This window comes from Dreissena polymorpha, chromosome 10, assembly GCF_020536995.1.
Source record: "Dreissena polymorpha isolate Duluth1 chromosome 10, UMN_Dpol_1.0, whole genome shotgun sequence".
NCBI classification, from domain to species: Eukaryota; Metazoa; Mollusca; class Bivalvia; order Myida; family Dreissenidae; genus Dreissena; species Dreissena polymorpha.
In genome coordinates, this window is record NC_068364.1 from 89,753,259 (window position 1) to 89,777,571 (window position 24,313).

At 32.6% G+C, this 24,313-nt stretch overlaps 1 protein-coding gene across 1 annotated transcript; it reads left to right on the forward strand.

The window, feature by feature from the left end:
• Positions 1 to 5,898: 5,898 nt before the first annotated feature.
• Positions 5,899 to 18,944, forward strand: LOC127848221 (uncharacterized). The gene is made up of 8 exons (XM_052380549.1): positions 5,899 to 6,023; positions 8,131 to 8,243; positions 10,911 to 11,033; positions 11,740 to 11,871; positions 12,462 to 12,547; positions 12,757 to 12,854; positions 16,004 to 16,215; positions 18,205 to 18,944. Exons 2-8 carry the CDS (start codon positions 8,241 to 8,243, stop codon positions 18,370 to 18,372), a joined length of 822 nt encoding a protein of 273 aa, XP_052236509.1. The 5' UTR covers positions 5,899 to 6,023; positions 8,131 to 8,240; the 3' UTR covers positions 18,373 to 18,944.
• Positions 18,945 to 24,313: the final 5,369 nt, after the last annotated feature.

Sequence of the window (24,313 nt, forward strand, 5' to 3'; positions counted from 1 at the left end):
AACATAAAAATATATATATATATATATATATATATTATTTACGTTCATATGTTTAACAAAAGACGTTGGTTTAAATATTCTAATATTAAATTTTACATTTAAATCGTAAACACCTGCTATAAGAACAGGTCTCCTCAATTATGCATGTTGTTAAAAATATAGAAAAAAAATCAAGGAAATTATTATTCTATTAGTGTAAATTGACTATTGGATATATTCGTGGTACTTCAAGTGTTATTGTTGTTGTGCGCATAATGTGCCTAGCTTCACCAGTAAAATTTGGAAACAGGAACATAATACAACAATATAGGTCTTCATTAACCTATCACCGCTCAGTTTGATTGTCGTCTGTAGAATCTCGGTATAATGTCAGCACACGACAACCGATCAATTATTTATATCAGATTTATTCGCCCACTTTATCAATCAATACAAATAATATATATATGCCACTACTCTGAACATTGTATTGGTGTATTTTATTCATATTTTTGGTTTTATTCAATTGACTACATGCATTCAATAGACGTTTCTTCCTGTTTGGTAAGTCACGAATAGAAACGTTATGAATAATTATAAAGGTCCCAACAAAGAACGTGCGTATCACGTATGATCCTATTTGATTACGATATATTAAAAGGTGTTAAATAGTTATTGGATGTTTAAATAACTAATTCAACAAACAGAGTTAGATTTTGGTGCGTAAATAAATAATTTTGAATATAAAGTGTATCGCTGTGAAATGAAGAACTTGTGTGGTCCTTTTTTATTTTGCCCTGTACACAATTCTCAAAGTGGATAGACACGCAACAATATGTACTGATCTAATAACACATGTACTCACTTTCTGCCATGGCCATTTCCATGAGCGTCACCCTGTTAAACCACAAAAGTTTGTGTTTAAATAACAGTAACACAACTGCATTGACAAACTGGATGAACTAATTGTGTGAGGGGACTTACTAGCATGACTGTTATTCATTGTGCATATATGATTACACTTTCGGCAATATGGATATTGTGTAGTTATTATATGTGTAAAACGTCGCTTTATTAGAAGTAGTTTTATTTGTATTGTAGATGTGATTGTGATGTTGTTGTTGCTGCTGTTGTTGTTGGTTGTGGTGGGGGTGGTGCTATTGTTTAAGTTGTTAGACACAACATTTCAGAACAATCTCATAGTATAATCGCAAAGTGTAAACATACCTTCTTGTGTATAACTGTGCTGCATTCACCGGTGGTCGTCGCCCCCTCTTTGCCTGTCGGTTTAAATGCCATTGTGCATCAGGCGATTCTTATCCTAAAATGCATTGTTTCGAAAGAATCTCTAGCATATGTATAAGAATCAACAATAACTATTTAAATCATGAACGTTCAAAAATGACATCATGCAAAAATACACGGCCATATTGAATGTCGAATTTCAATTTTGTGTTAAACAAACTTTGGGCAATTAGAAAGATGGATACACCACTTTAAACGAGAATAAAACATTGATTTCGACATATCTAAAAATTACCTGTTTCATGCTTTGTGAAGTCGCTGCGAGAAATAGCTTAAACTTTACAACAATTCAACGCAACACAATGGCTGCGATTGGATCAGAAATGTGAGTCATCTGACAATAACATACGAACAAAATACTAATGTATGCATATTGAAATAGATATGCTGCGATGATGGAAAGATACGATAAAGTTATGAAAGCTTAATTGTGTGCACAAACTTAGAAATCACAACATGACATTAAAGTACAGACACAGTAATAACATCAACAACAACAAAAGTGGAATTTGCAGTTAACGGTTGGAATTTTTTTAACGGCTATGTCTTTTGCTTTTATTTCCTTCTGTAAAATTAACAAGTTCACATGCAAATTAAATAATGGCTGCTTAAATAGTAAATCCATGAATTGTATAGACACAGGTAAGTAAAGTTTTTATTCGCAGTAATTTTTTTTATCCTTTAGTGTTCCTATATGCACGGCATATCAATATTTGTTTTACCGTCTGGGTAGCAAATTGTCAAAAGGTACAAAATTTACACTTTGATCTTCAAATCGAAAGTTGGCTGTTATATGGTCTCATAATAATAGAGGAGGCTTTTCAGTGGCAAATATTTCAATAATGTAGGACCTATGTTTTGGAATTCACTGACTTAAAATTTGAGATAAAATTAGTCAAGGGACACCTGTATGAACCATTTTAAAACTTTCTTCTTTAGTGACATATATTATAAATATAAAATTATATTAGATTTATAATTGTGAATAGTTGTTATGTATACATCCTTAATATCTCTTCCGTAATTAACCGGTGTTGCCCTTTCATGAGTTTTCTTCGTTTGATGACTGTGAATTGGATTTTGTATAAGTATGTATGCACTATTTCCAATCTTTGTTTGATTTGCACTTCACTGCTTAATACGTGTGAAACGCTGTTGGATATTTTTTATATGTATAAAGATACCTTTAAGTAAATAAACAAGTATCATTAAACCATATTTGTTTATTGCATATATTCATGTATCATTCTTAACGATCTCGTCGATATCTCAGTTTTTGAAAAATGTATACTTTGAAAGGCATTATGTCTTTCTTTAAAAGCCGTATATTTTATTTGATTAAACCGTGATACGACTACTTAATACATGTCATTAGTTGCATTATAAACATTATTGAACACGTAGAAATTCTATACCAACGATTTAAAGCGATAACGCCTTTAAATAGCATCAATTTGCTGATTTATTGTCAATTTAATTAAACTTACTCAATGTCTGTTATATATATTATCTGAACATTGACAAAGCTAAACTACCTAATAAACCATGTATAAGGAAGTTGGTTGACAGCGTTAAATATGTCATTAATCCTACAACAATTAAACTTGACATACGGACTGATAAAATCACCAATTATTTTGGTGAAGAGGTGTAACAATATAGAAATAATGATCTTAAATCATCGGTAAGATCATTGGTTTTATGTTATAATTAACTCAAAATCGTTAAAGTTTTAATTACAAAAATCATTATAGTCTTACCTGTAAACCAACTTATGCCACTGCATGCAAATACCTATGAAAATATATGAACGTTATAATATTGATATCTTTCTTACACTTCTGACTTATTTACTTACGGAACACCGAAACTATCTTATGTTTCTCTCTTTTCCTTAATCGGTTGATGGGTTGATGTGTGATAATTGATATATCAAGCTATTCAGTATATTCACATTGTCAACGTGTACTTCTTTTGGTTTGCATTAACCCAATATATGCATATATTCTTTTTATAAAACACTATATGTTTCTTTGACAACAATGTTACGTTAAATGTAAAACTGTCGTTTTATGTAAATTCAATACCCAAGAGACATGCAGTTTTTAATAATAGTATGTTCGTGTTTTTTTTTAATATTCAAGTGCATATCACTTCCGATAATGTCACGAGCATTTTTTTAAGTTCAATGTGCTGCGGGATATAGTGTCATGTTAATATGAAGTATACGAGTATGGTGAATACTGTTATTGTCACTATATTTTGTGTTTTAATCTTTCCAACCTTTAAACATGTAATTGAAGATGGACTAACAGCTCATGTTAACTGTTTATGTCAGCTATTTATAATCAAAGTACTCAAAGTACTGGTGGGGCGATTTTGCTCAAATTTTGTGGTCGTTAAAACACTTTACACCGTGATGCCAACAAATCACCTTTTTTTGAAGAAAACGGAAGTTAGGAAGGGTGACAGGCTGTCAACATTTTGTGATTTAGCTATTGGAGTTAAATGTAAATTCTGCTTTTTTTAACAAGTCATTGTCGTATTTGCCAATTGATAGCTAAACTGCGAAGATATAATACACTTACCCAGTTCCAAACTTGACATAGATTTGATAAAGACAAGCATGGCAGTAATTTCTTATTAGTACAGTAAGGTTTATGGATCGTTCTTGCCTAAGTACACGGGCCTTCGTGTGTGTCTAAGCATAAAGTAAATCCATTCAATATCAAGTAAGATACGGAAAATGTTAGTTTTTGAGCAATTGGATACTAAAGGTCAATGTTAACCAGGGGTCAAGCTAAAAAAGTCAACAGACAGGTCTTGTCCAAAGGGGTGTTCTGTCAAAGAATTAAGTAAATCCATTCAATAATAGGGTAAAAAGTGTCATCCTACTTCGTACTCGAACCTACGACCTCGTGTTTATCAGTTAACTGCTCTACCGACTAAGCTAGCCGGGCGGAGACATTTGCCTCCGCAAAATGTACTATTAAAAAAATCAAACATTTTCCGATAGCTTTGGACTTCTGGTTGGTCCATTTTTGCAACGGAAAATACCGATGTATTTTGTCACAGTACTTTTTGTGGCGCATTAGTACTAAAACCATGCGATTGGAGCTATTTTGTTTGCGAATGCAGAATCTGGAGATGCAAAGTGGTTGGTTGCAGTAACGGACTTCTTGTGTGCTAAACATGTTCGAAATAGTACCTTTGCGGTACAACGTGAAGATTTCAGGAGAGGTGGATGTGTTTTTCGAGCCGCACCCTTGAGACAATGTATTCCCAGATCAAATGAATTTTAAGAAATATAGTGCATGGTTACCCACGGAATAATTTGGGGGAAAAAATGAAATCCAGTAAGATATTTTTCACACGACGTTAAGAGTTCAAGCAATATATAAGGAAAATCAGCGTATTTATTGGTTGTTATAGTGTGTCACCGACATGAAATGATGAAACGCTTTCACGGCCGTTCAGAAAAATAGTTTTAACACCTTGTGGAATTTACTCAATGTTTTTGTTTTCCATAAAAGGGTTTAACTTATTTGTATTTTTGATATTGGTTGTTAATGTCATCAGACTGTTTTATACATTGAAATGACGTTATAATCTCTGAAATAACGTCTACAAACGTTCATGTTAATAGGATCAAGATAAGTATAGTATCAAGCCACTGACCACGGCAAATGATTGAAAAAAAGCATTCACTTGAAAACTATTACTATTGACGGGTATGGCGTACCATACATTTAGCCTCTGCGATATTGATTCAAGCTTGATTTGGCGAAGCCATTTAAAGGTTCGACTAGTTAACAAATACACAGTGTGGAAACGATTTCACCGTGGACATGATGTTGTGATGGCTATTGTAGGAAAGTAAAGATTTTGAAATGTTTCATTGTATTCATATAAGGAAAAAAAGTAACGCCAGAGGCGGGGTTAATTTTGACCAAAAGAGCATGATTTGAACAAACGTTGTAGAGGACAGATATATGTCACATTAGTTATCCCATGCATATGATCCTGCGATTTAAGGTATTTTTTTCTGTATTATTTCACTATATACGTTTAAGGAAAACAAGTAATCTTTAGGACCGGGCCGAGTGTGATCACATTGACATTATTTCAACAAACTTGATAGAGAACCACACAAGGCCAAAACGATAAATTGAGTTAGATAACAGCATGCATCACTCGCAATTTTTCCGCAATACGGGTTAAATGCAATTATCATAAACATTTCGATCAAACAAGCGCAGTTGTCTTCACTATTTTTATATACATCATCTCTGAAAATCGAGCATTAAATACATGTGAAGTAGTCATACCGGATTACATTTAAATTGGTTGTATGACAATAACGTGTTAATAAAAAATATACATGTCCCGTTCGCTTTTAAGCTGTTTGAACGACTTTCTTGATTGTATATGTCATTATGTGTAATTGAAACTTATTAAATAAAGGGATCGTCGTTGAGTACATATCCGAAATACATGCGATGTCTGAATTTCAGCATGTGTTTAAGTGTATATTTATTACTATCGCAATCCCAACATTAATTCGTTTATACGCTGTGAATTATACTTCACGGCCTTCCGTTCATTTGGATCTAATCAGCTTGTGTAATATCTAGTCCCAAAACTTAGATCATTGATGGGTTTGGATTGTGTTATCGATATAGATCTTGAGTTGTGCTTGACAGGACGGATTTATACCGTAACACGGTCCAATATTGCAGGTCAGTCATTTGAACATATTTAAAGATAGTAATGTTTTATTAGTTGAATACTATTATAAAACATGGTCTCCAAAACACAAAGACACAAACATGCGTTGGCTAATGCGTTTAGTTTCAGACCTTAAAAAAGCAGAACAGGTATTTTAATTTTCTGTGTATAGATATTTATTGTACTTAAAAGGAACGTAACATACATATATATATATATATATATATATATATATATATATATATATATATATATATATATATATATATATATATATATATATATATATATATATATATATATATATATATATATATATATATATATATATATATATATATACATATACTTAATTCTGGAACAAGCGTAACCATATAAAAAACTAATTGCGAATATGCATTTCTCCAGGATTAAGAAATTTACATTATCTAAATTAAAATGATTTCATGTGTCATATAGAGTTCCTTTTGTTTTAAGGAAGTGTTTATCAGTAAACGCTGAACAAGACCTTTTTACGGAAAGTTCTTTGGGGTATATATGTTTGATAATCTGTTTAAAGAAAGGATAATTTATGTTAACAATATCATATATATATCTACAAGTTAGATTTAAACTATACATACATTTTATGTGATTAGTTTTTTCCATAAACTTAGCGTAAAGTGTTGTTATAAACAATAAAAGAATAGATCAGCAAAAACAGGTGCACGGTTAGTCCCCATGAAGACGGCATTTTCTCATTGAATTTATTTAAATGTTTATCAAGAAGAAAATTTGGGCAAAACAAAAGTCTAAACATGTCAAAATAATATACTTTTTCTACAATTTCATTGGTAAAAACGCTGTTTTAAAAAATGACGTACGGTATGAGATTTCTCTCTAACTGATGTTCTATAAGCAAAGTATGTTGCCTTTTTATGAGACTGTGCGTCCGTGTAGCTATCTTTGTTGAAACGTCATGTGTACGAGCACGGAACACTTTGTCATCTTTTTTCTGATTTTATTAAATATTAAAGACTTCCGAAGTTATTTTTCTATATCGTGGCTATTCTCGCAAAACTCATTACAGTACTAACAGTAGTAAGTTGTTCGAATTTAAATAGACATTAGTTCATTAGTCAAATACAATTGTTTTGCTTTTCACGACTCTGACTTTGCTATAGAAGAACTTTTGAAGTTTGGCGTCCAGTTAAGAGAGGGTAACTTACTATTATCATAATTGATGTGAACCGTTCAATTGCTGCTCTTATGAATATGTTCGGACATTTTATTGAATAGATGTCTAATTTGTATATATAATATGCAGTAGTTTCCGACAGTTGCCTTGAAATAGTCTAAAAATAACATACTCGTCAGACTATATTAATATTTTCTTCTTTACAGAAAGGAATTACACTGAATGTCTTTTGAATTAAGATTCATCCGTGAAGAAATATTATTTTTTTTTAAAGTAAACTCTTTTGACAGTCCTTAGCAAATCTTAACTGTTCCAAATGTAAGCCACAAAACATCATTTTTTTATTTGCTTCACCAATTTTTGAAATATTCATATTATGCCTTTTGGATTAGTTTCATGCAGTTCACCTGTTATAACATGATCAACAGGGCTGAAGATACATATGGCTTTTGCACAATCTTGTGTTGAAAGAAAACAGTGTCATTTGTATTTACAAAATGATAATTAAAAACAGTACTCCGAACTGATTTACTATATGTATAACAAATTAGTCATGTTTACACTAAAGCGTTAATTTCAGTCATGTTAATGCAGTGAATGTCATCAGAATCATAAATAATATTTAAAAATCGTTAGTTATTAAAAACGTGCAGCTTACAGTACACATATTGTAAGTTTTACATTTTGTTTAAATATGGCTATAAATAGGGTTCATAAAAGTACCACGTCATACAGGAACGGTAAGTCTTTTTAGGATTTAAACAGAGTGCGATCAATCTTTAAAATTTAACATTTAATTCCATTAGAACTCTTTCAAAACTAAACTCTCGCTCATACCGTTAGTTGTTGCATAATTGTCAATATCTGGATAAATTTCGTTCATAGAAAAAAGCGTTGTCATAGCTGATAACAGCTGTCAAGCTTTGACCTTGTGTTTTCAGCTGTTTATGAGTCACGTGGACTGAATCATACAAAGAAGATTCAGCAACCTTGGTAGCTTTCATTCGAGAATATTCGATTGATAAAGGAGGACTCTGTAAACGCTGTGACTATGGTAAGGATATATCAATAGTGAGTGAACGTACGTGCTTGCGTGTGTGTGTGCGCGCATGTTTGTGAACGTTTGTTTTAATTCATTACATATAACAGACGAACAAGAAAACCAGCTCAGAGGTATGACGTAAACAACAAAACGACACATTCGATTAATTTCGGGATATTATGACGAAAAAAGTATGTTTTATAATCAGATTTGCAAGAGCCTAATTTCGACAGTTATCTTATTTTGGCATCTTTCAATCTATTATTGAAGTCAATTTTAAGCAGTTTTATATAGCTATGTGAAAACCGTGACTACCTACATGTATGTTAAAATTAATTTAAATCACAAATCGGTACTTGACATTTGTTGAAAGTCGAAGCTGATAATCCAAATGTTCAGGAAATAACGTTGTCGGAGTTTGTTGTTTGTTGCTGCTAATTTGTGTTGTAATTATTCCTGACCGTGATGGTGTTCCCAGATTTAAAAACAATATATACTATAAAGGTTTTATATGTTCTGCTCATACATTAATGACTTAAAAACAAGAATAATATAAATATTGATAAACTAAAAATGACAAATAAGATTTTTTTAAACATCACGTTCGTTTCTTTGTATGAAGTTTTTTTGTCTTGCGTTGGTCTCAGTTTTGAGAAATATAAAAGCAATATATTGTAACTTTTGGGTTTTATTTTCAATAATTAATTGTGTGTGATTATACGAAGCTGTTCAACATTCTTCTTCATATTTGAAGAATTAACATTGTTAACGCTTTGTAAATCAGTTCTTTTCCAAACGATAAGTTCCGTTCTACGTTATCATTTTAGTCTTCAAATTGATTTATATGGCAGAGTGTGAATAAATCATCAAATTCAATCATCATGACAGAAGCAAAATAAACTAACATGTAAAAGCACTGCAAGAAATAAAAAAGTCATATATTAGACGATACACATTGTTGAACATTGTGAATAACTGATGTGTCGATGATGATACTAATTTTCAATTGTACATTTGAAATAACAAACAAAAACACATCCATGTTTAGGTTTCACTTCTTCATAAGAAACCTTCTTCTGTGACTCTCTGATTAAACTCCTTTAATTGACGTTTCGGCATAATGCCTTTATGAAAACAATGGAAATTATATGTTAACTACATTTTTACGTCTTTTGACTGCACAATTTAAATAACTAAGAAAAATGTTTTTAAACGTCAAATGACGTTGTACATGATGACGTCATAAATGGCGTTATATAAAATGGCGCCCAAAAAATGTAAAAATTCGCCAAAAATGAAATGACGTTAAACACTTACATATTTTGTCTTAATCTTATGTTAAATGTGTGCTTTATATATTTAATAAATTGATATTTTACAATAAAACAATCATCATCATATGTAATTATAATCTACCTAAACTTATTATCATAAATTAAATAGGGTAAACTTATTTTATGACTTAAATTATTTCAATCCATATCTATGTAAAATATTATAATGATATTTGATTAAATAATCATATATACTTGCTATTCTATATATCATATACACATTATGGATAAGATAAATTGCATAAAGTACTATTATTTTTACATTCATTTATGTTGATGATTAATATAAAATGTTTTTCACATATATTTTTTACAAGAAAGTTTCCCGTAGCAGGACATCAAGTTGATTTTTTGTATTTAGTCCATTTGGAAATTGCGTTTGAAACTTCTTTATGAATTCCAATTCTTTTATATAAGTCTGTAATAACATGAACTGTCTCTTATTTGTGTTAACACTGATACACCCATATCCTGCACTCTGTGGCCAGCACCATTGAAATGTTCTGAGATTGGTTTATCTCTTCGTAACCGCACGTCAGCCTCGTGTTCTTTGGCACGTTCCTTTAATGATCTGCTTGTCTCTCCGACGTATACCATCTTTTGGCATTTAATACAGAATATACCGTACACCAAGTAAGAATCTACGGAAAAGAGGATATCCAAATAAATTTGTAAACCATGAATTATCCCGAGTTGATTTTAAACAGACGTACAAAATATGCACTTGTCATTTAGATTAAAATTATATTCAAAAGTGCGCTAAAATTATTGTTACGTGAATAAAACTAGTTATATCTTTTGCAGTTATAGTCGCAAAATATGTACCATATACACCGATTTAAAATCAATATCGTCAGATGATTTCTGGATTTCTTAGAATCAAATCACTCTTAAAACGCCATTACATTTACATAGCATTCGCTTGGACAATCTTTAGGGAAATCAAATAAAACGGTATATAAAATTTGACAATTAAGGCTTAACCATTTGTTTTATATTCACGTATATCTGTTCGCAACACAAGGATATACTGAGCTTTTCTCTCATCAACGAAGAACAACCTGTGTGCTAATTAAAAATGCACCAGTTATACTCGTCTTCATTGACACTTTGAAATATGTGGTGAATGTACGGATGCGAAATACCATTAAACCGCTGAAATGACACTACTTTGTTGTTTGTTGTGCATTTTAGGTAGATACATGTACCACAATCAATATCATATAACTGAAGATGAGCTCAGGTTAAAGCAGTGGTGGGATAGGTTTAAACTGCTTTCAAAGGCTAGATGACACATAAAGGATTATATAATATAGTTACTATGAACATATTTATTTTATTCCAGACATTAAAGAAAATGTTCCAGAAATTATCAGACATTGAGATGCATCATATGCAATGTATGATGGCACTATATCTAGAACTTGCGTGCCTGACCGTGGTGGATCATCCGGATGCAGCTGGATTGGTAATCTCTTTGCTTGGTGCTGTTATGCTTGAGCTTCAGCGACATTTGGAATCAGCGTTGTAATCTGTATCATATATAGTTATAATTTTCTATATATTCTTACTTTTTGTGCGCGCAGACGCGCTCAAAAACTGTTTCCCGGATCTAAACAACACACCCGTAAAATGTTGTAATAACATTTCTAGCTACAGCACTGACTAGTTTTACATAGTATTCCAATAGTAAATTTAGTTTGGACGATCGAACGCTTACGTTTATGAATGAACATGATGTAACCGTTAGCATACTGCATTATTGCAGAGAATAGCATTAAAAAAATATAACAATACGTAATATGCATACAATAATTTGTTGCACAAGTTGTGCAATCTGTATAAATATCTATGTTCTTGTTATCATCCTGGTGATATATAATTATAATTTCTGACTTTTGTAGTCATGTTTTAATTACAAAATTCCTATTTCATGTAATAGCTTTAAAGGTTGAAGAAACAGACAGTGTAAATTCTGAATAAATAACGTTATACTAAACCGGTTAATACGCCGCTATGGAAACTAAATCCTGATGGGAAAATGCGCCATATTGTTAAACTGAACATAACCGGCCCTACTAACATTATAGCGCTTATGATTTCTAGTCCCCAACCGGATTGACACGCAGGCTAAAATGTTAACTCTCATTGAAATAATGTCTTGCTATTTTTAGGTTCGACTGACCGCCACTGTCTCATGTTCTCATCAACACATGGTATCGGGTATCATGACGACCTTTAAGTGTACTGCTGGTCTCTTAACCGGTACAATATTTCCAATAATATTGGATGCGATACAATTACAGGTAAATTGTTGCGGATTTTAGAAAGTTAGACAGGACTACGATTTCACAGTAAACAAAAAGGCACATATAATACAAACTTAACAAATACAATATGCGTATGTCGAACCATTTCATTCGACTGCCAAATCACAGATACGTTCAGGTTGGTTGTTAATTTTTAGAATTTTACACGCGTCGAAGTATACCCATTGGTTTCTTTATTGATAAGCCATGTATGTTTTAAATACAACAAAGGTGGCATGAATAAATTCTCCTCTTATATAAACTTGATAAAATAAATGTTGTTGATTCAACCGTCAGGACTAGATAACCGGAGCTTAACGGAATGGATTTACCAGCAATCAATTTTGGCGTGAAAAGTATAAAGGAATCTTTAATTGGAAGCAAGTTCATTTTAATTGAGTGGTGAATCGGTCTCTATTCAAAGACATACGGGTGACCGTCTCTTTGACTCATTATGTATTTTGTAGTCACTGATTTTGGTTTCATTATGCTAAATTTACTGAAGCATAATTTCGGACAAAAATGTAAACCCGAAAAAGCAACAACAATCATCAGTTTATTCATTTTATTTCCATGGTCTGTTCTAGGATGTAGAGCTAATCAACGTCGTGTATTGTCAGATTTCTCAACACATAGATGAAATGTCAAGTGAATCAACAAACACAGAACAGAAGTGAGTAAGATTACTGTACTAAAAAAAGAATAAATTTAACGTAAAAGGCGATAAAAACGCAGCTCACGTAACACATAATAACACAAACATACAACATACATTTCCTTTGAAATACGAAAGTATCTTAGCTATTTAATAAATAAAAGGAATAAATACCTAAGGTTATGTTTCAATGTCATTAACATATGCGAATTTGTGTATATATGCAGATTCCATGAACTTCAACGTAAAATTCTGGAAAATATCGTTGGTGTCAATGAAGTATTAAAACAGATCCAACTGCAAAATACGGGTACAGCCGCCGAAGGTATTCACAATTGTATATTTCCCAAACACTAATACATCTGAACAGCACGTACCATAGACAAACGCCTATGTTATATTTATTTAATCAAGAAATAACAATGCTTACGTGGCATATTTAAAGAGTTTAACAAAGGTGTTTTTTAATATTTGTATTATAAATTAACAGTTAACATATTCCTTCGTTGTTTTTTAATTTAAAAGAAATATTACGACGGCTTAAACATTATTGGGTCTTTACTCTTAGATAAATGGGGAAAACTGCCTTAAAAATTCAGAGCTTTTTCTTAATGTAGATTTGACGACTAATTGTATGCTTATTTCGGATCCTGTTCGGACTTTGTATTGACTCAACATCTAGATCCCTTTATATTGTCTCATTCTTTCCAAGATTCTTCTCAATACAAAACAAGGTGACCAAGATTTGTCTACATCGATTATGTAATGGTTTTTATGCTATTAAAGGGTATTTAAACCAAAAGATTCCCTGGCTGATGCAGTTTTAGGTCAGGTGCATATTTGAACACAATTTGCAAAAGAAAACTGAATTTATACAATTCTACATACCAATACTGCAATCTAAAAGCAAGAGTGTGTAGGTATTTTGCTTGTAAAGTCTTTATAAACAATTTCATCAGTTTCGTATTGGCAATTATAATCACAGAGATATGAATGAAACAAACTTGGCAAAGGGCTACTCTACTATATTAGTACAATACAATTTAACATGCTTATTATTTAACAGCTAGTTCATGTGCATAAACTGTTTTAACCGTTAAACAGATTATACAGTATATATTAACAATCTGGATCGCGGTCAGTGTTGAACCATTAAGGATTATTTGAACATACTTTGTAGAGGACAACAATCGTTTCTCTCATAATACCTATTAAAGTTGTGGGCATGGTGATTTTACAGAAAAAAATAGAGTAAATTGGAAATTAAGGTCAATTTGTTTTCGAAGAAACAGCTCCGGGTGGCCAAATTTGATCAACGCGGAATGATTCCTTCAAACACAACAGATGGCCAATGTGCGATGTAACATGCAAATATTACAGGTTTTTTTTGCCCAGTTGCTTTAGAGAAGATATAGCCGATTTTAGAGTTGAATCATTTAAAGTACGTTAAACAAAGTTAAACAAAGGATATATTGGGATTGTTGCATCATATGAATGTCCTCCTTTAAAAACTGCTGCCATTGTGGTCGAAACTGACCAAATTATATACTTTACATATAATATTATATGGTACGTGGTCTTATACCATAGGTCACAGGCTGAGCTTGATCAGCAAAATTAACATAAATTTAAAGGGAGGTATCAGCATGACATTTGAGGGATCTATGGATATTATTGCATGTTTTTTACCAAGCACTTATTCACTATAAAGAGAAGCTGAAAACCTTGAAATATCAATTCGTTAAGCTAGTGTTCATGAAAAACAACCCGCAACACAATTTTTCAGACTTTGTTATGGATATTCCGCAGTATCTAAATTTAAAAACAATTATGAATTATTTATAATTTTATAACTTGATAACAACAAGCGCTTATAATATATTATACATTTCATTGGGTCACACAACAAGTAATGGTTACTGAGAACAATAGTGACAATCGACCTACTTAAATATAAATAAATGTATGTTTGCATGTTAATGGATAATCGGTCTCTTCTTTTACACCCAAAATAAAGAAATAAAGGATATTTTTGGATTTTGTGAAATATCGATTATAATTCACGAGTGATCATATAAAATGATAATTTCACGAGTGGTGCAGCGACGAGTGAAAATATATTTTTATATGATCACAGGTTAACTTTACTCGATTTTCCACCAAATCCAACACATTTTATTTTTATTGTATGCTTACCAATGATTGTTTTTGCCTTTTTGCCATTCCGTACACTATAATTTCCCGTTGGGCGCCCCGAAATGTTATATTATGTTTGTTCAAGGGAAGCTAAGCCGTATGTTTTATATAAACATTCAATTCAGACAAGTCGCCCTTGATACAATTGGTGGTCAGAATGGGAAAACAAATGATATATAAAACTAGTTCCGGTAAAACAATGAAACATTTTCGATAATTTTCACTGTTCTTTTTCACTGTGATTTTAATTCACTCATATTTCTCTGTTAACCATCGGAACTCATAAAAAAAACATTTGTATATGATGCCTTATACGAACATTTATGAAATACACTCTGACGAAAACCATCTTCTTTTTCTACTTGATTTCATATCGCTTACAAGCATGTTATAAGCAGGTAAAGCAAAAATAGGTCAATTTTAATTTGTTCATGGGTGTGACGTGGGCATTTGTTGAGAGTAGTATTCAAGTCTCGATGTGTTTGCATTTGCTAAAAATAATTTCACAGTGTTTTAAAATATCGAGTCCCAATTTTCAACAACAAAAAAAAATATTACAGTGAAATATGAAAAGAAATATTTAAGAATAATGGTTGAAAACCAAGAAACTTGAAATTTGTGATTATCTTTAATTTTGGGGTAAATGTTTACTTTGCTTTTATTGTTGATGAAGAATACAATTACACTATCACATATGCTAAGAAAGAATACACAATCAAAAGCCGTATTCGAGTTTAAACCATAATAGTTTTTTTACTCCTTTATTTTTGGAAAAACGTATTCACGAATGCACAAAAACAACACGCGTTTAATCTACCGTTTTCGTATTCAATCTGCATCTTATTCTAAAGAAAGATTTTCTAGATAATCAAAATATGGATGCCATGTTGACGAAGTTTCATGAATATTGATATTTTACAAATCTCATGTCGAGAGTTCACAGGTTTATTTTTCTTTCATGTGAACAAGTTTTTGCTACCACCTGATCCAGTTTCGTATTCGGCCTAGAAACCATGTGGACATATGTTCTTTAAAAAAAAAAGTTTTATGAATATTTGGCTATAAATGATGCCTTATTGATGCTCATAGGCAAATGTTGTCATATGTTTACGGGTGAGCTTATAAAACGTTGATGCATAACATACAGAAAAACATTCAATGAAGATATTACCTTATTAGATTTTCCATTCAATCGTATTTTCATATAAACGACAAGCAAAGCAATACAGGTATATTCAAATAGCATCTGTGTGTGTATATTTTGTTCCGCATTTCCAGCTAGTCTTGGAAAGGTTCAAGGTCTCCGTGAAGCCGTACAGTGCCTCGATGATTTAGAACGTCCGATTACGAGAATCATTCAGTTCTGGAAGGACATGTCTCAAACTTTCTCGCTTCTACAAGATAATATGCCGGCGACGTTGCAGCTGAATAAAATTAAAGTCGAGCAAAGAAGACAAGAATTTAGGAAAGCTGTCAAAAATGTCGAATCGGTAAAATACATAATGTTTATCGAGTTGCATTAAAGTATGTGTGCAATAAATTTCATGATTATTGTCATTACTTCCACTTAGAGGCACACTACTTTATCCAATACCCTTTGTATAAACATATTTATTTAAACTCGATTGCATCGAAATCCTGAGGCTTATTTATATGCTCTCAAGTGTACATAGTATTCAGTTACTGTAATGATTACTGTATTGAAGATGAGTGTCATTCTTCCTGAAACTAAGAACCAGAACTTGTTGTCTTGTGGGATTATCTAAAGAACGCTTGCGACCCACCGTTATATACATGTGTCTCCCTAAATGGTCAATAAAATAGGCGTATCCCGAAATGAGCAGAATTTTTAAAAAGGTACTAAGCACGGGGTACGCGCTTAGCTAACACATTTGAATTCTTTCAACTAAACAACCATTACAGAAGTAAATGGATCGGCTTTGTTGGTACCTACACAATTTTTCATAGTTTAGTGCAGAGACTAAATACAGTTATTAGTACAGTAACGACATTATATGTAATATTAAAATTTTGACCTGTTTTAATGGCCAAGTTACCACTAGAAAAACGAAATCTAGAAAATGACGTTTGAATGTAAAAGGAAATATTAATAGATAGCAATTTAATTTTGTTAAGCATAACCAGTGACCCCCGGAGTCCTGGAGTTAATCTGAAGTAAAAACGCATTAGCCCGCTCGGCTATTCCGCCTGGTTAACAATTTCAAGTATTTTATACCTTAAATAAGCAATCTTCGTAGTTTCGTTAATTTAAACGACAACAACAGAACTCTCCAAATTATTCAATCGTTTCGCGTTGCAACGCTTTATAATTTTTAGGTTTTCAAATCGTCAAAAGATACATATAATGGCACTATGGTAAATGTTCAGTAATACTGTTTCCTCACAAATATCATAACTAAAACGAAAATTTGCTAATCTGAAACAACTTTTTTCAATTTTGTCAATTTACCAAACCGTGAAAAGATCCCTTTAAGGTTTCTAGCCAGTTATGTGTTACAATCAATCAATTGTTTTTTAAATGAGATTACAAGTATTCTATATTTCCTTTTGTCTTTACAAAGCCAAGCGTCGCCAAATCCATAGCTGTACAAAAAACGGTTTCAAGATATCTCTTGTTAATCCTTCCTATACAATTTTGTCGTTTTTACAGTACATATCAATGTCTAAGATATCGATCTTCTGCCATTAAAGTATTGTATGAACTTACATGATGTTCTATACGTAATCTTCCAAACTATCCCATTACAACACTCTTAGTTACATAGTTATGTACGCCATGTAAATAGTTGCAATATTGAATTGGACTTCGTTTAAAACAATTCTGAAAATTCTATACCGTGTTTTTTCGATCCATAAGTCGGAATAGGGTTGACAATTTATTTAAACAATTACAAATAATCCAAATGCAACTATTCCAAACATTATCTAATAGGATATACTAGCAAAAATAGATTAATTGTTTCAAAAGTTTTTAGGGCTAGCCGAGCCTCAAATTAACCATTTATCACAAATCAAACACCCGTATAAAAACGATCTCAATCAAATATACATGCGCAGACAGATATTGACAACATGAAAACCATGTTGTTGTTCAACAGTCAGGTGAGAGCTGGATATGCATCTAAAAATTGCAAATTCTTTTGTATTTGTAATCTGAAAATTTATAAGAACAATTCTGGCTCAAAACCTAACCTTGGTAATCAATTGTCGAAGACCTGGTTCAATTAAAAGTGGCACATAAAAACAATTGACAACCATGATGTCAGAAGCCGGAAAAAAAGAAAGATCAAGAAGGCATACATTGACCTCGTGCTTATGTGACCCTTAAGCATGGTTTGAACATTTCAAAAAAGCTTTCAGATAGAACAAACGTTTTAATCGTAGAAACAATGTAGCCTATTCCATCATCAGGTTCAATGACATGAAGATAGATGCTAATTTCACTCTTGTGATTTCAGGACTGGAAGACCTTCGAAAAGATCTGTAACGATCACGTACGTGACAATGACACGGAGATTCTCAATATGTATGACTTTCTATCGTCTTCTTTCAACCAAATGTCAATCGATGAAAGAATAGCCAGGCAGAGGAAGCTGCGGTCGGCTGTCGGCGGATGGACACTCTGAGTCAGGAGGATATAATTAGCACAACAGCATATGAAAAATTCCTGCAGGTCTATGAGCAGTCTACTTTCAACGCCTCGTGGAAGATAAAGCAATGTATTCAACGTTTCAAACTACACACGATTATTATGTCACGTAAAATCTAACTGTGTCTCCCTTACTTATTACATTTAAACTGCATTGCACAGCAACCATAGAAAATGTTTCCTTTAAATGTTTCAGTCGCTATGTGAGTATTTGACATGTTAACATATACATATTTTGAAGTAAACTTATTTTTAAACGTTATGCTTTCAATATGGTTTCAAAATAGTAAGATTATACTATTTTGTCTTTTTGTCTTACCATTGCTGTGTACGTAATATAAAAAATTTAACATATCAAAGTACTGCAAGTACTGGTGGCGCGATTTTGCTCATATTTTGTGGTCGTAAAAACACTATACACCGTGATGCCAACGAATCACCTTTGTTGAATAAAAAAGATGGAATTAAGGAAGGTTAACAGGCTGTCAACATAATATATGATTTGGCTATTGGTGTTAAAAGTAAATGCTGCTTTTTAAAACAAGTCTTTGTCGTACGTGCCAATTAACAACTGCAAAACGTTTGTGAATAAAATGTTGATTATCATCATTTGACCTGGTGACCTAGGTTTTTACACTTAGTGTTATATGTATCCGAGATTTTGTGAAGACAAACGTTGTCATAAGATTTCAATACTTCATGTAGATTCAATATATATATATATATATATATATATATATATATATATATATATATATATATATATATATATATATATATATATTCACGTAAATTATTTGCTGGATTTAAAGTCACACAGACACAGTGAAGGTCATATAGCGACTTTATGGGAACAAAAAATAAATGACGGACATATAAGAGATTGTTTTGATTACTTGGAAAACATTAACACAAATTAATTAACTGCTGTGAAAGTGACAACCACAACATATATTTCGTGTGTAAGGAAAACGTTCAAAACTGGCATAATAGGCACTAGCGAATTGTCATATAAACAGTTTGTAGCGCACAGAACATTGAGATGTTTTCTTTGACAGTAAAAAAGTGTAGCGCGTGGTAATTAAATTGTGTCGCCCATATCGCGAACGCAGTTTATTTCTTTTAACGAAAGCACATACATGCGCTGTATCGGTTAAGTGTAGATAGTTCACTATTGAACCGATTTGTCGTCGCTGTATACATCGTCCATGAGGACTGCGTGTTACTCGGGTGCTGATGCCACAGTGAAAAGACGTTGCCATGGATGGAACGCGCTCATCGGAGCTATTTTGTTTATGAATGCAGAATCTGGATGCAAAGTGGTTGGTTGCAGTAACGGACTACATTCTTCGGTATACGTATATTATGTTACCTATGGGGCGAATCGCAGAAATCAAGCGCCACAAAAATTGCTCATTAACTAATCTTTTCTGTTACGTTTTATTTTCATTGGCGTATTGTATCGTGATTAACATCATGAACAAATAATTTCATTGTCATACACATTCAAACACCAAATTTAAAACAAATACCATTATGTGTATATTTTTACAATGTTTTAATACATGTATTACGTTTTATTTATTAAACGGCATTGTTGAAATATATTAATATAGTATATTAAGGTTAAAAAAGCATGAACATTGTGAAAAGTTTTTATAAAACAGTAATCCATATTTAAACTGAAAGCTTGCGAATTTCACTTGTGTTTCGGTAATAAATTAATGTTTTATTGGTTTATACGTTTCAATTCGCATAACAGTCAAATAATTTACTAAATAATTAAGTGACATTCGGGATTGCCGTTGATAACGATGCAATAGCTCGCATCTATTAATCAGACACTGGCAGGAATGATTATATTAATTAAAGTTATATGATAACGATTACATCAAGGACCGAATTTACTTTATTTGCTTTACTCAATATTATTTGCAATGTAATTCTTTCAATAAAGTTGACATGCATTGTTTTCCAAAAAGTGATCAATTGTTAACGCAGTATTAAGCTGCATGTACAATGTTAATGTTTGTCCGGTAAGGTTGAATCACGTTGAAGGTTTGTGTTTCTGTGCGGGCATTACAAGTATAAGCAGGAATATATTAACTACCTAATGCAGAATTAACAACTTAAATCAGGAAACGACATCGTGCCATTTAATGTGTTCAACACCTTGTATACACGTTAAATCCAAATTATTAAAACAAATCTAAAAAGCAACCGCGATTGCAGATATTGAAAATTAAGGTGCAAATGGATAGTAATTGAGAGTTTGGGTTGGAAGCCGTTTTTTCACAAAAGCAAACAATTACGTTATTGTGTTAACAATAATTATTGTGGTCAATAATACGTTCCGTGGATGAAATAGACGATTGTAGACTGTATTGAAAATTGATTCCAGATATTAATGAAAAAATAGATCACAGATATTCATTACTATAGCTTTAACTATCGTATAGATAATATTTTTAATGAAAACCTGAACACCTAAGTTCTTTGAAAATTCAGCAAACGGGTAAGTACAAGAACATCGTTAGGAAAAGGCATATACTGCATATTTTGTTACGGGTTCAAACCATCGTTCAGTAAATTAAACAAGTCCTTTTGAAAAAAAAACTGATGAAGTACGATACAGATGATGCTTTTTAATTTTTAGAAGTTTTAATTTATTTGCTGTCTATACATTACTTTAACGATGATCATTCTCATGATTTCCGGTTTACATTAAAAACTAGGTCATATTTACTACAGACATTGTTTTGCTGGGTGTCGGTCAGTATGTCTGTCTGTCGGTAGACAAGTTCGTTTCCGATCAATAACTCGTCAACAAATTGACTGATTTGCTTGATACTTCCCATGTGCATTGGCTTTGGACAGTAGATGACCACTATTGAAATTGAGGTCACTAGGTCAATGGTCAAGGACAATGTCACAATAAGTGTGAAAATACTTATCCATCAACTACTCGTCGACGAATTGACCGATTGGCTTGATACTTCACATGTGCATTGGCCTTGGACATTAGATGACCCCTATTGAAATTGGGTCCACTAGTTCAAAGCCCTGATTAGGGGGCATGTGTCTCCGACCGCGGAATTCTTGTTTAAATCACATCAAACATAATTGAATGCGAGTGTTTAGGGTTTACTAGTGGATTTAACCAATGTGCTATAAGTCTTTGTTTAGATTTGTTATAAACAACATTTATTAGTGGGTTTAACCAATGTGCTAAAAGTCGATGAACAACATGAGCAGAAGTTTCGTATTTCCAGTCAGAAACTGTTTATACAATATGCAAATGCGCATAGTAACAAACCTTAGCAAAAATCAGAAGGTTCGGTTCGATGGGAAACATTGTAAATGATACAAATTACTATGGGTAGAAAGAAGCTTGTCAAAAGAGCCGATTTAAATACAGTTTGTGTTGTTATGTCTAATAATAACGACATATAAAACATGTTGTAAAATCTTTTCTTCAAATATTGATGAATTCATTAAGAGGGCCGGAACAATAGATTCACATAATTGTGATTGTGTAAACATGTTATTGCTTAATGAAAATACACTTTTAAATGTTTTCAATAAAAACATAACATGCTCACATTATTTTTAATAATCACAGAATAGGATGTTTAAAATCACTCTAAATAAGATGATGCTATTTATTTATATTACTTTTACATACAACGTTTTATTAATGTTTCGAATTTCCCCACACGCAAAAAAGTGTATTTCTCCCGCGTGAGTTTTTATTTATCTGGAGCATGATTCTCAATCCAAAAACTTAACGTATGCGACCATTCACCTACTGAATAAATACGGTAACCACAACCAAATTTTCCGGAAAATAGGTATTTAGTTTTGGAACTTCGGCAGCAGAAAATGTGCGTCAAATGTATAATGTTGGCCAGTTAGGTAGTCGGTCAGCAAATACTCCAGATGAAACCCGGCCCACTACCTACTATTCAAGTTCCGGTAACTGACCAACCCATAAAGGCCCTTAGGCCACAATTAGTTTGTTATTGTGTTTGTTCTTTACACATGTGTTTTGTATTAATGTGTTGCACTGCGTTCTTCTTTCTAAACCCCAACAAAACATGGACAATCACAACAAGATACATGTTGTATTATAGTAAAAAATATTTTAAAACATAGTTCATTCAATCGGTCATAAAACATGAATAAAACGTTATGACTGTTCTATAATAATTCAGCATGTCATAGTAACATTGCAATATTTGCTACTAATTCTGTGAATCATCTAGTACAGTGACAGCGGAGAACGCACTCGTGTCTTGAATGACAATGACATTTATAAATCAAAGCGCTAAATGCACTGAAGTTGTTCGCTATTGCATAATTTAAGACGCAATTCATTTTTCAAAATTAATCGCAAGTTTGAAATGAACACACGCCATTCACATTTATGAAGAGTGTGTCATAACGCACGGGTCGAGCTTTGTGTGCACGTTTTATCATCCGGTTTATTTCATAGAAATAACTTAGACAAAATAAAAACAATATGGCCTTTTTTGGACGTTCTGAAAGAATAGAAAGTACATGTATGATGAAAATGGCAGTGAGAACTGAATATAAAGACAATTTGCATTCACCATCATATTAAATGAATATTGTTGGAATATCGAATACCTATCTAACTAAGAATATAATTTCATGATGAAAATTCACTTTACAAAACTTTTGATTTTTGACACCATATTCAAATTCAAAATATACAAGAAGATCATTGATGAAAATAAATAAATAATAAATGTGCGAGAAATACTTTTTACTTACGAATTAGGTAGTCATCAAGACAGCCCTGTTGACCCGTACATTGTTGTTTATGCATTACTTGTAACCCTAGCAGTTCACACGGCAGTTCACACGGTGTCAACAACTCTTACCTAAACATAGGTATAGAGCACTCATGCGCTTTTTCGGCGTAGCTGTTTTACTCAGCTTTTATCTTAATGACTTTTACATAACGCCAGCAGACACGCATGAATATTTTCGAATATTTCATAGGCTGATTCGAGATAACCCCTCTGAACTTTGGCTACATCACTGTGTCTGTGCTCAGCGCAAAGGATGTAGCACTGTTCAGTGTAAGGAATTCCGGACTACTCTCTGAATGTTCAAAGGACACAAATTGTGGCCAAATTACAATTACGCGTTAAAATATATTTTGCAGAATTTCAGTTTTGCTTTCAAGATGAGAAAACAATCATTATCAAAATAGTATAGTGTCACGATAAGGAAATCGTTTAATTTTCCAACCACAATGTTTGCCGTACTCCTTCAGCACGTCTGGAAATCGTTCCTGAACGCCTGGATAGGCTGCCCTTATTTACAAGTTTGCTATTTTGAATTCAATTTTGTATCGAAAAGCATTGTGCTAAAATGTGCCATTTACAGTTCGCAATGAGATTGTTAATGACCCTCGTCATGCGAAAGTGGCAATCTGAACGCATCGGACAGTGGGCTACACCACACCGTCTCTCTGATGTACGAAGGCGGCCGTCATATTGGATTTGGAACTACTTTTGAAAACAAGATGGCTGCCCGACGGTTTCAAACCTGACGTAAAGAAGAAACATTAAAATGTGTTGTTTGTAGCTCGTCTACATCTACATCTACATCGTTACGTTGATCTGTCAGACTTGACAATCCTTCAACGGTGCGCTAAGAAAAAGAGATTAAACAGAAAAAGTAAAGGTAGAAGTATAGAATCGACGGAGCGACATAAAGATACAGGCAGAAATAAGGAAAGTTTTATCAGCTGCTTTCGATTCATCAAGGCTGACCTCTCCGGCTTCCGTGGCGGTTAAGGGGCACTAGGCCCCGCCGGTACAGCCCGAACCTATCATTTGAATTTACTTGCAGCTGGAAGAGAGTCCCCGTTAGAAGGTAAGGTT

Coding starts and splice junctions, on each gene's coding strand:
- LOC127848221 (XM_052380549.1), top strand. Junction 11,034..11,739: donor ATCCGGATGCAGCTGGATTG/GTAATCTCTTTG, acceptor TGCTATTTTTAG/GTTCGACTGACCGCCACTGT. Junction 11,872..12,461: donor TGGATGCGATACAATTACAG/GTAAATTGTTGC, acceptor GGTCTGTTCTAG/GATGTAGAGCTAATCAACGT.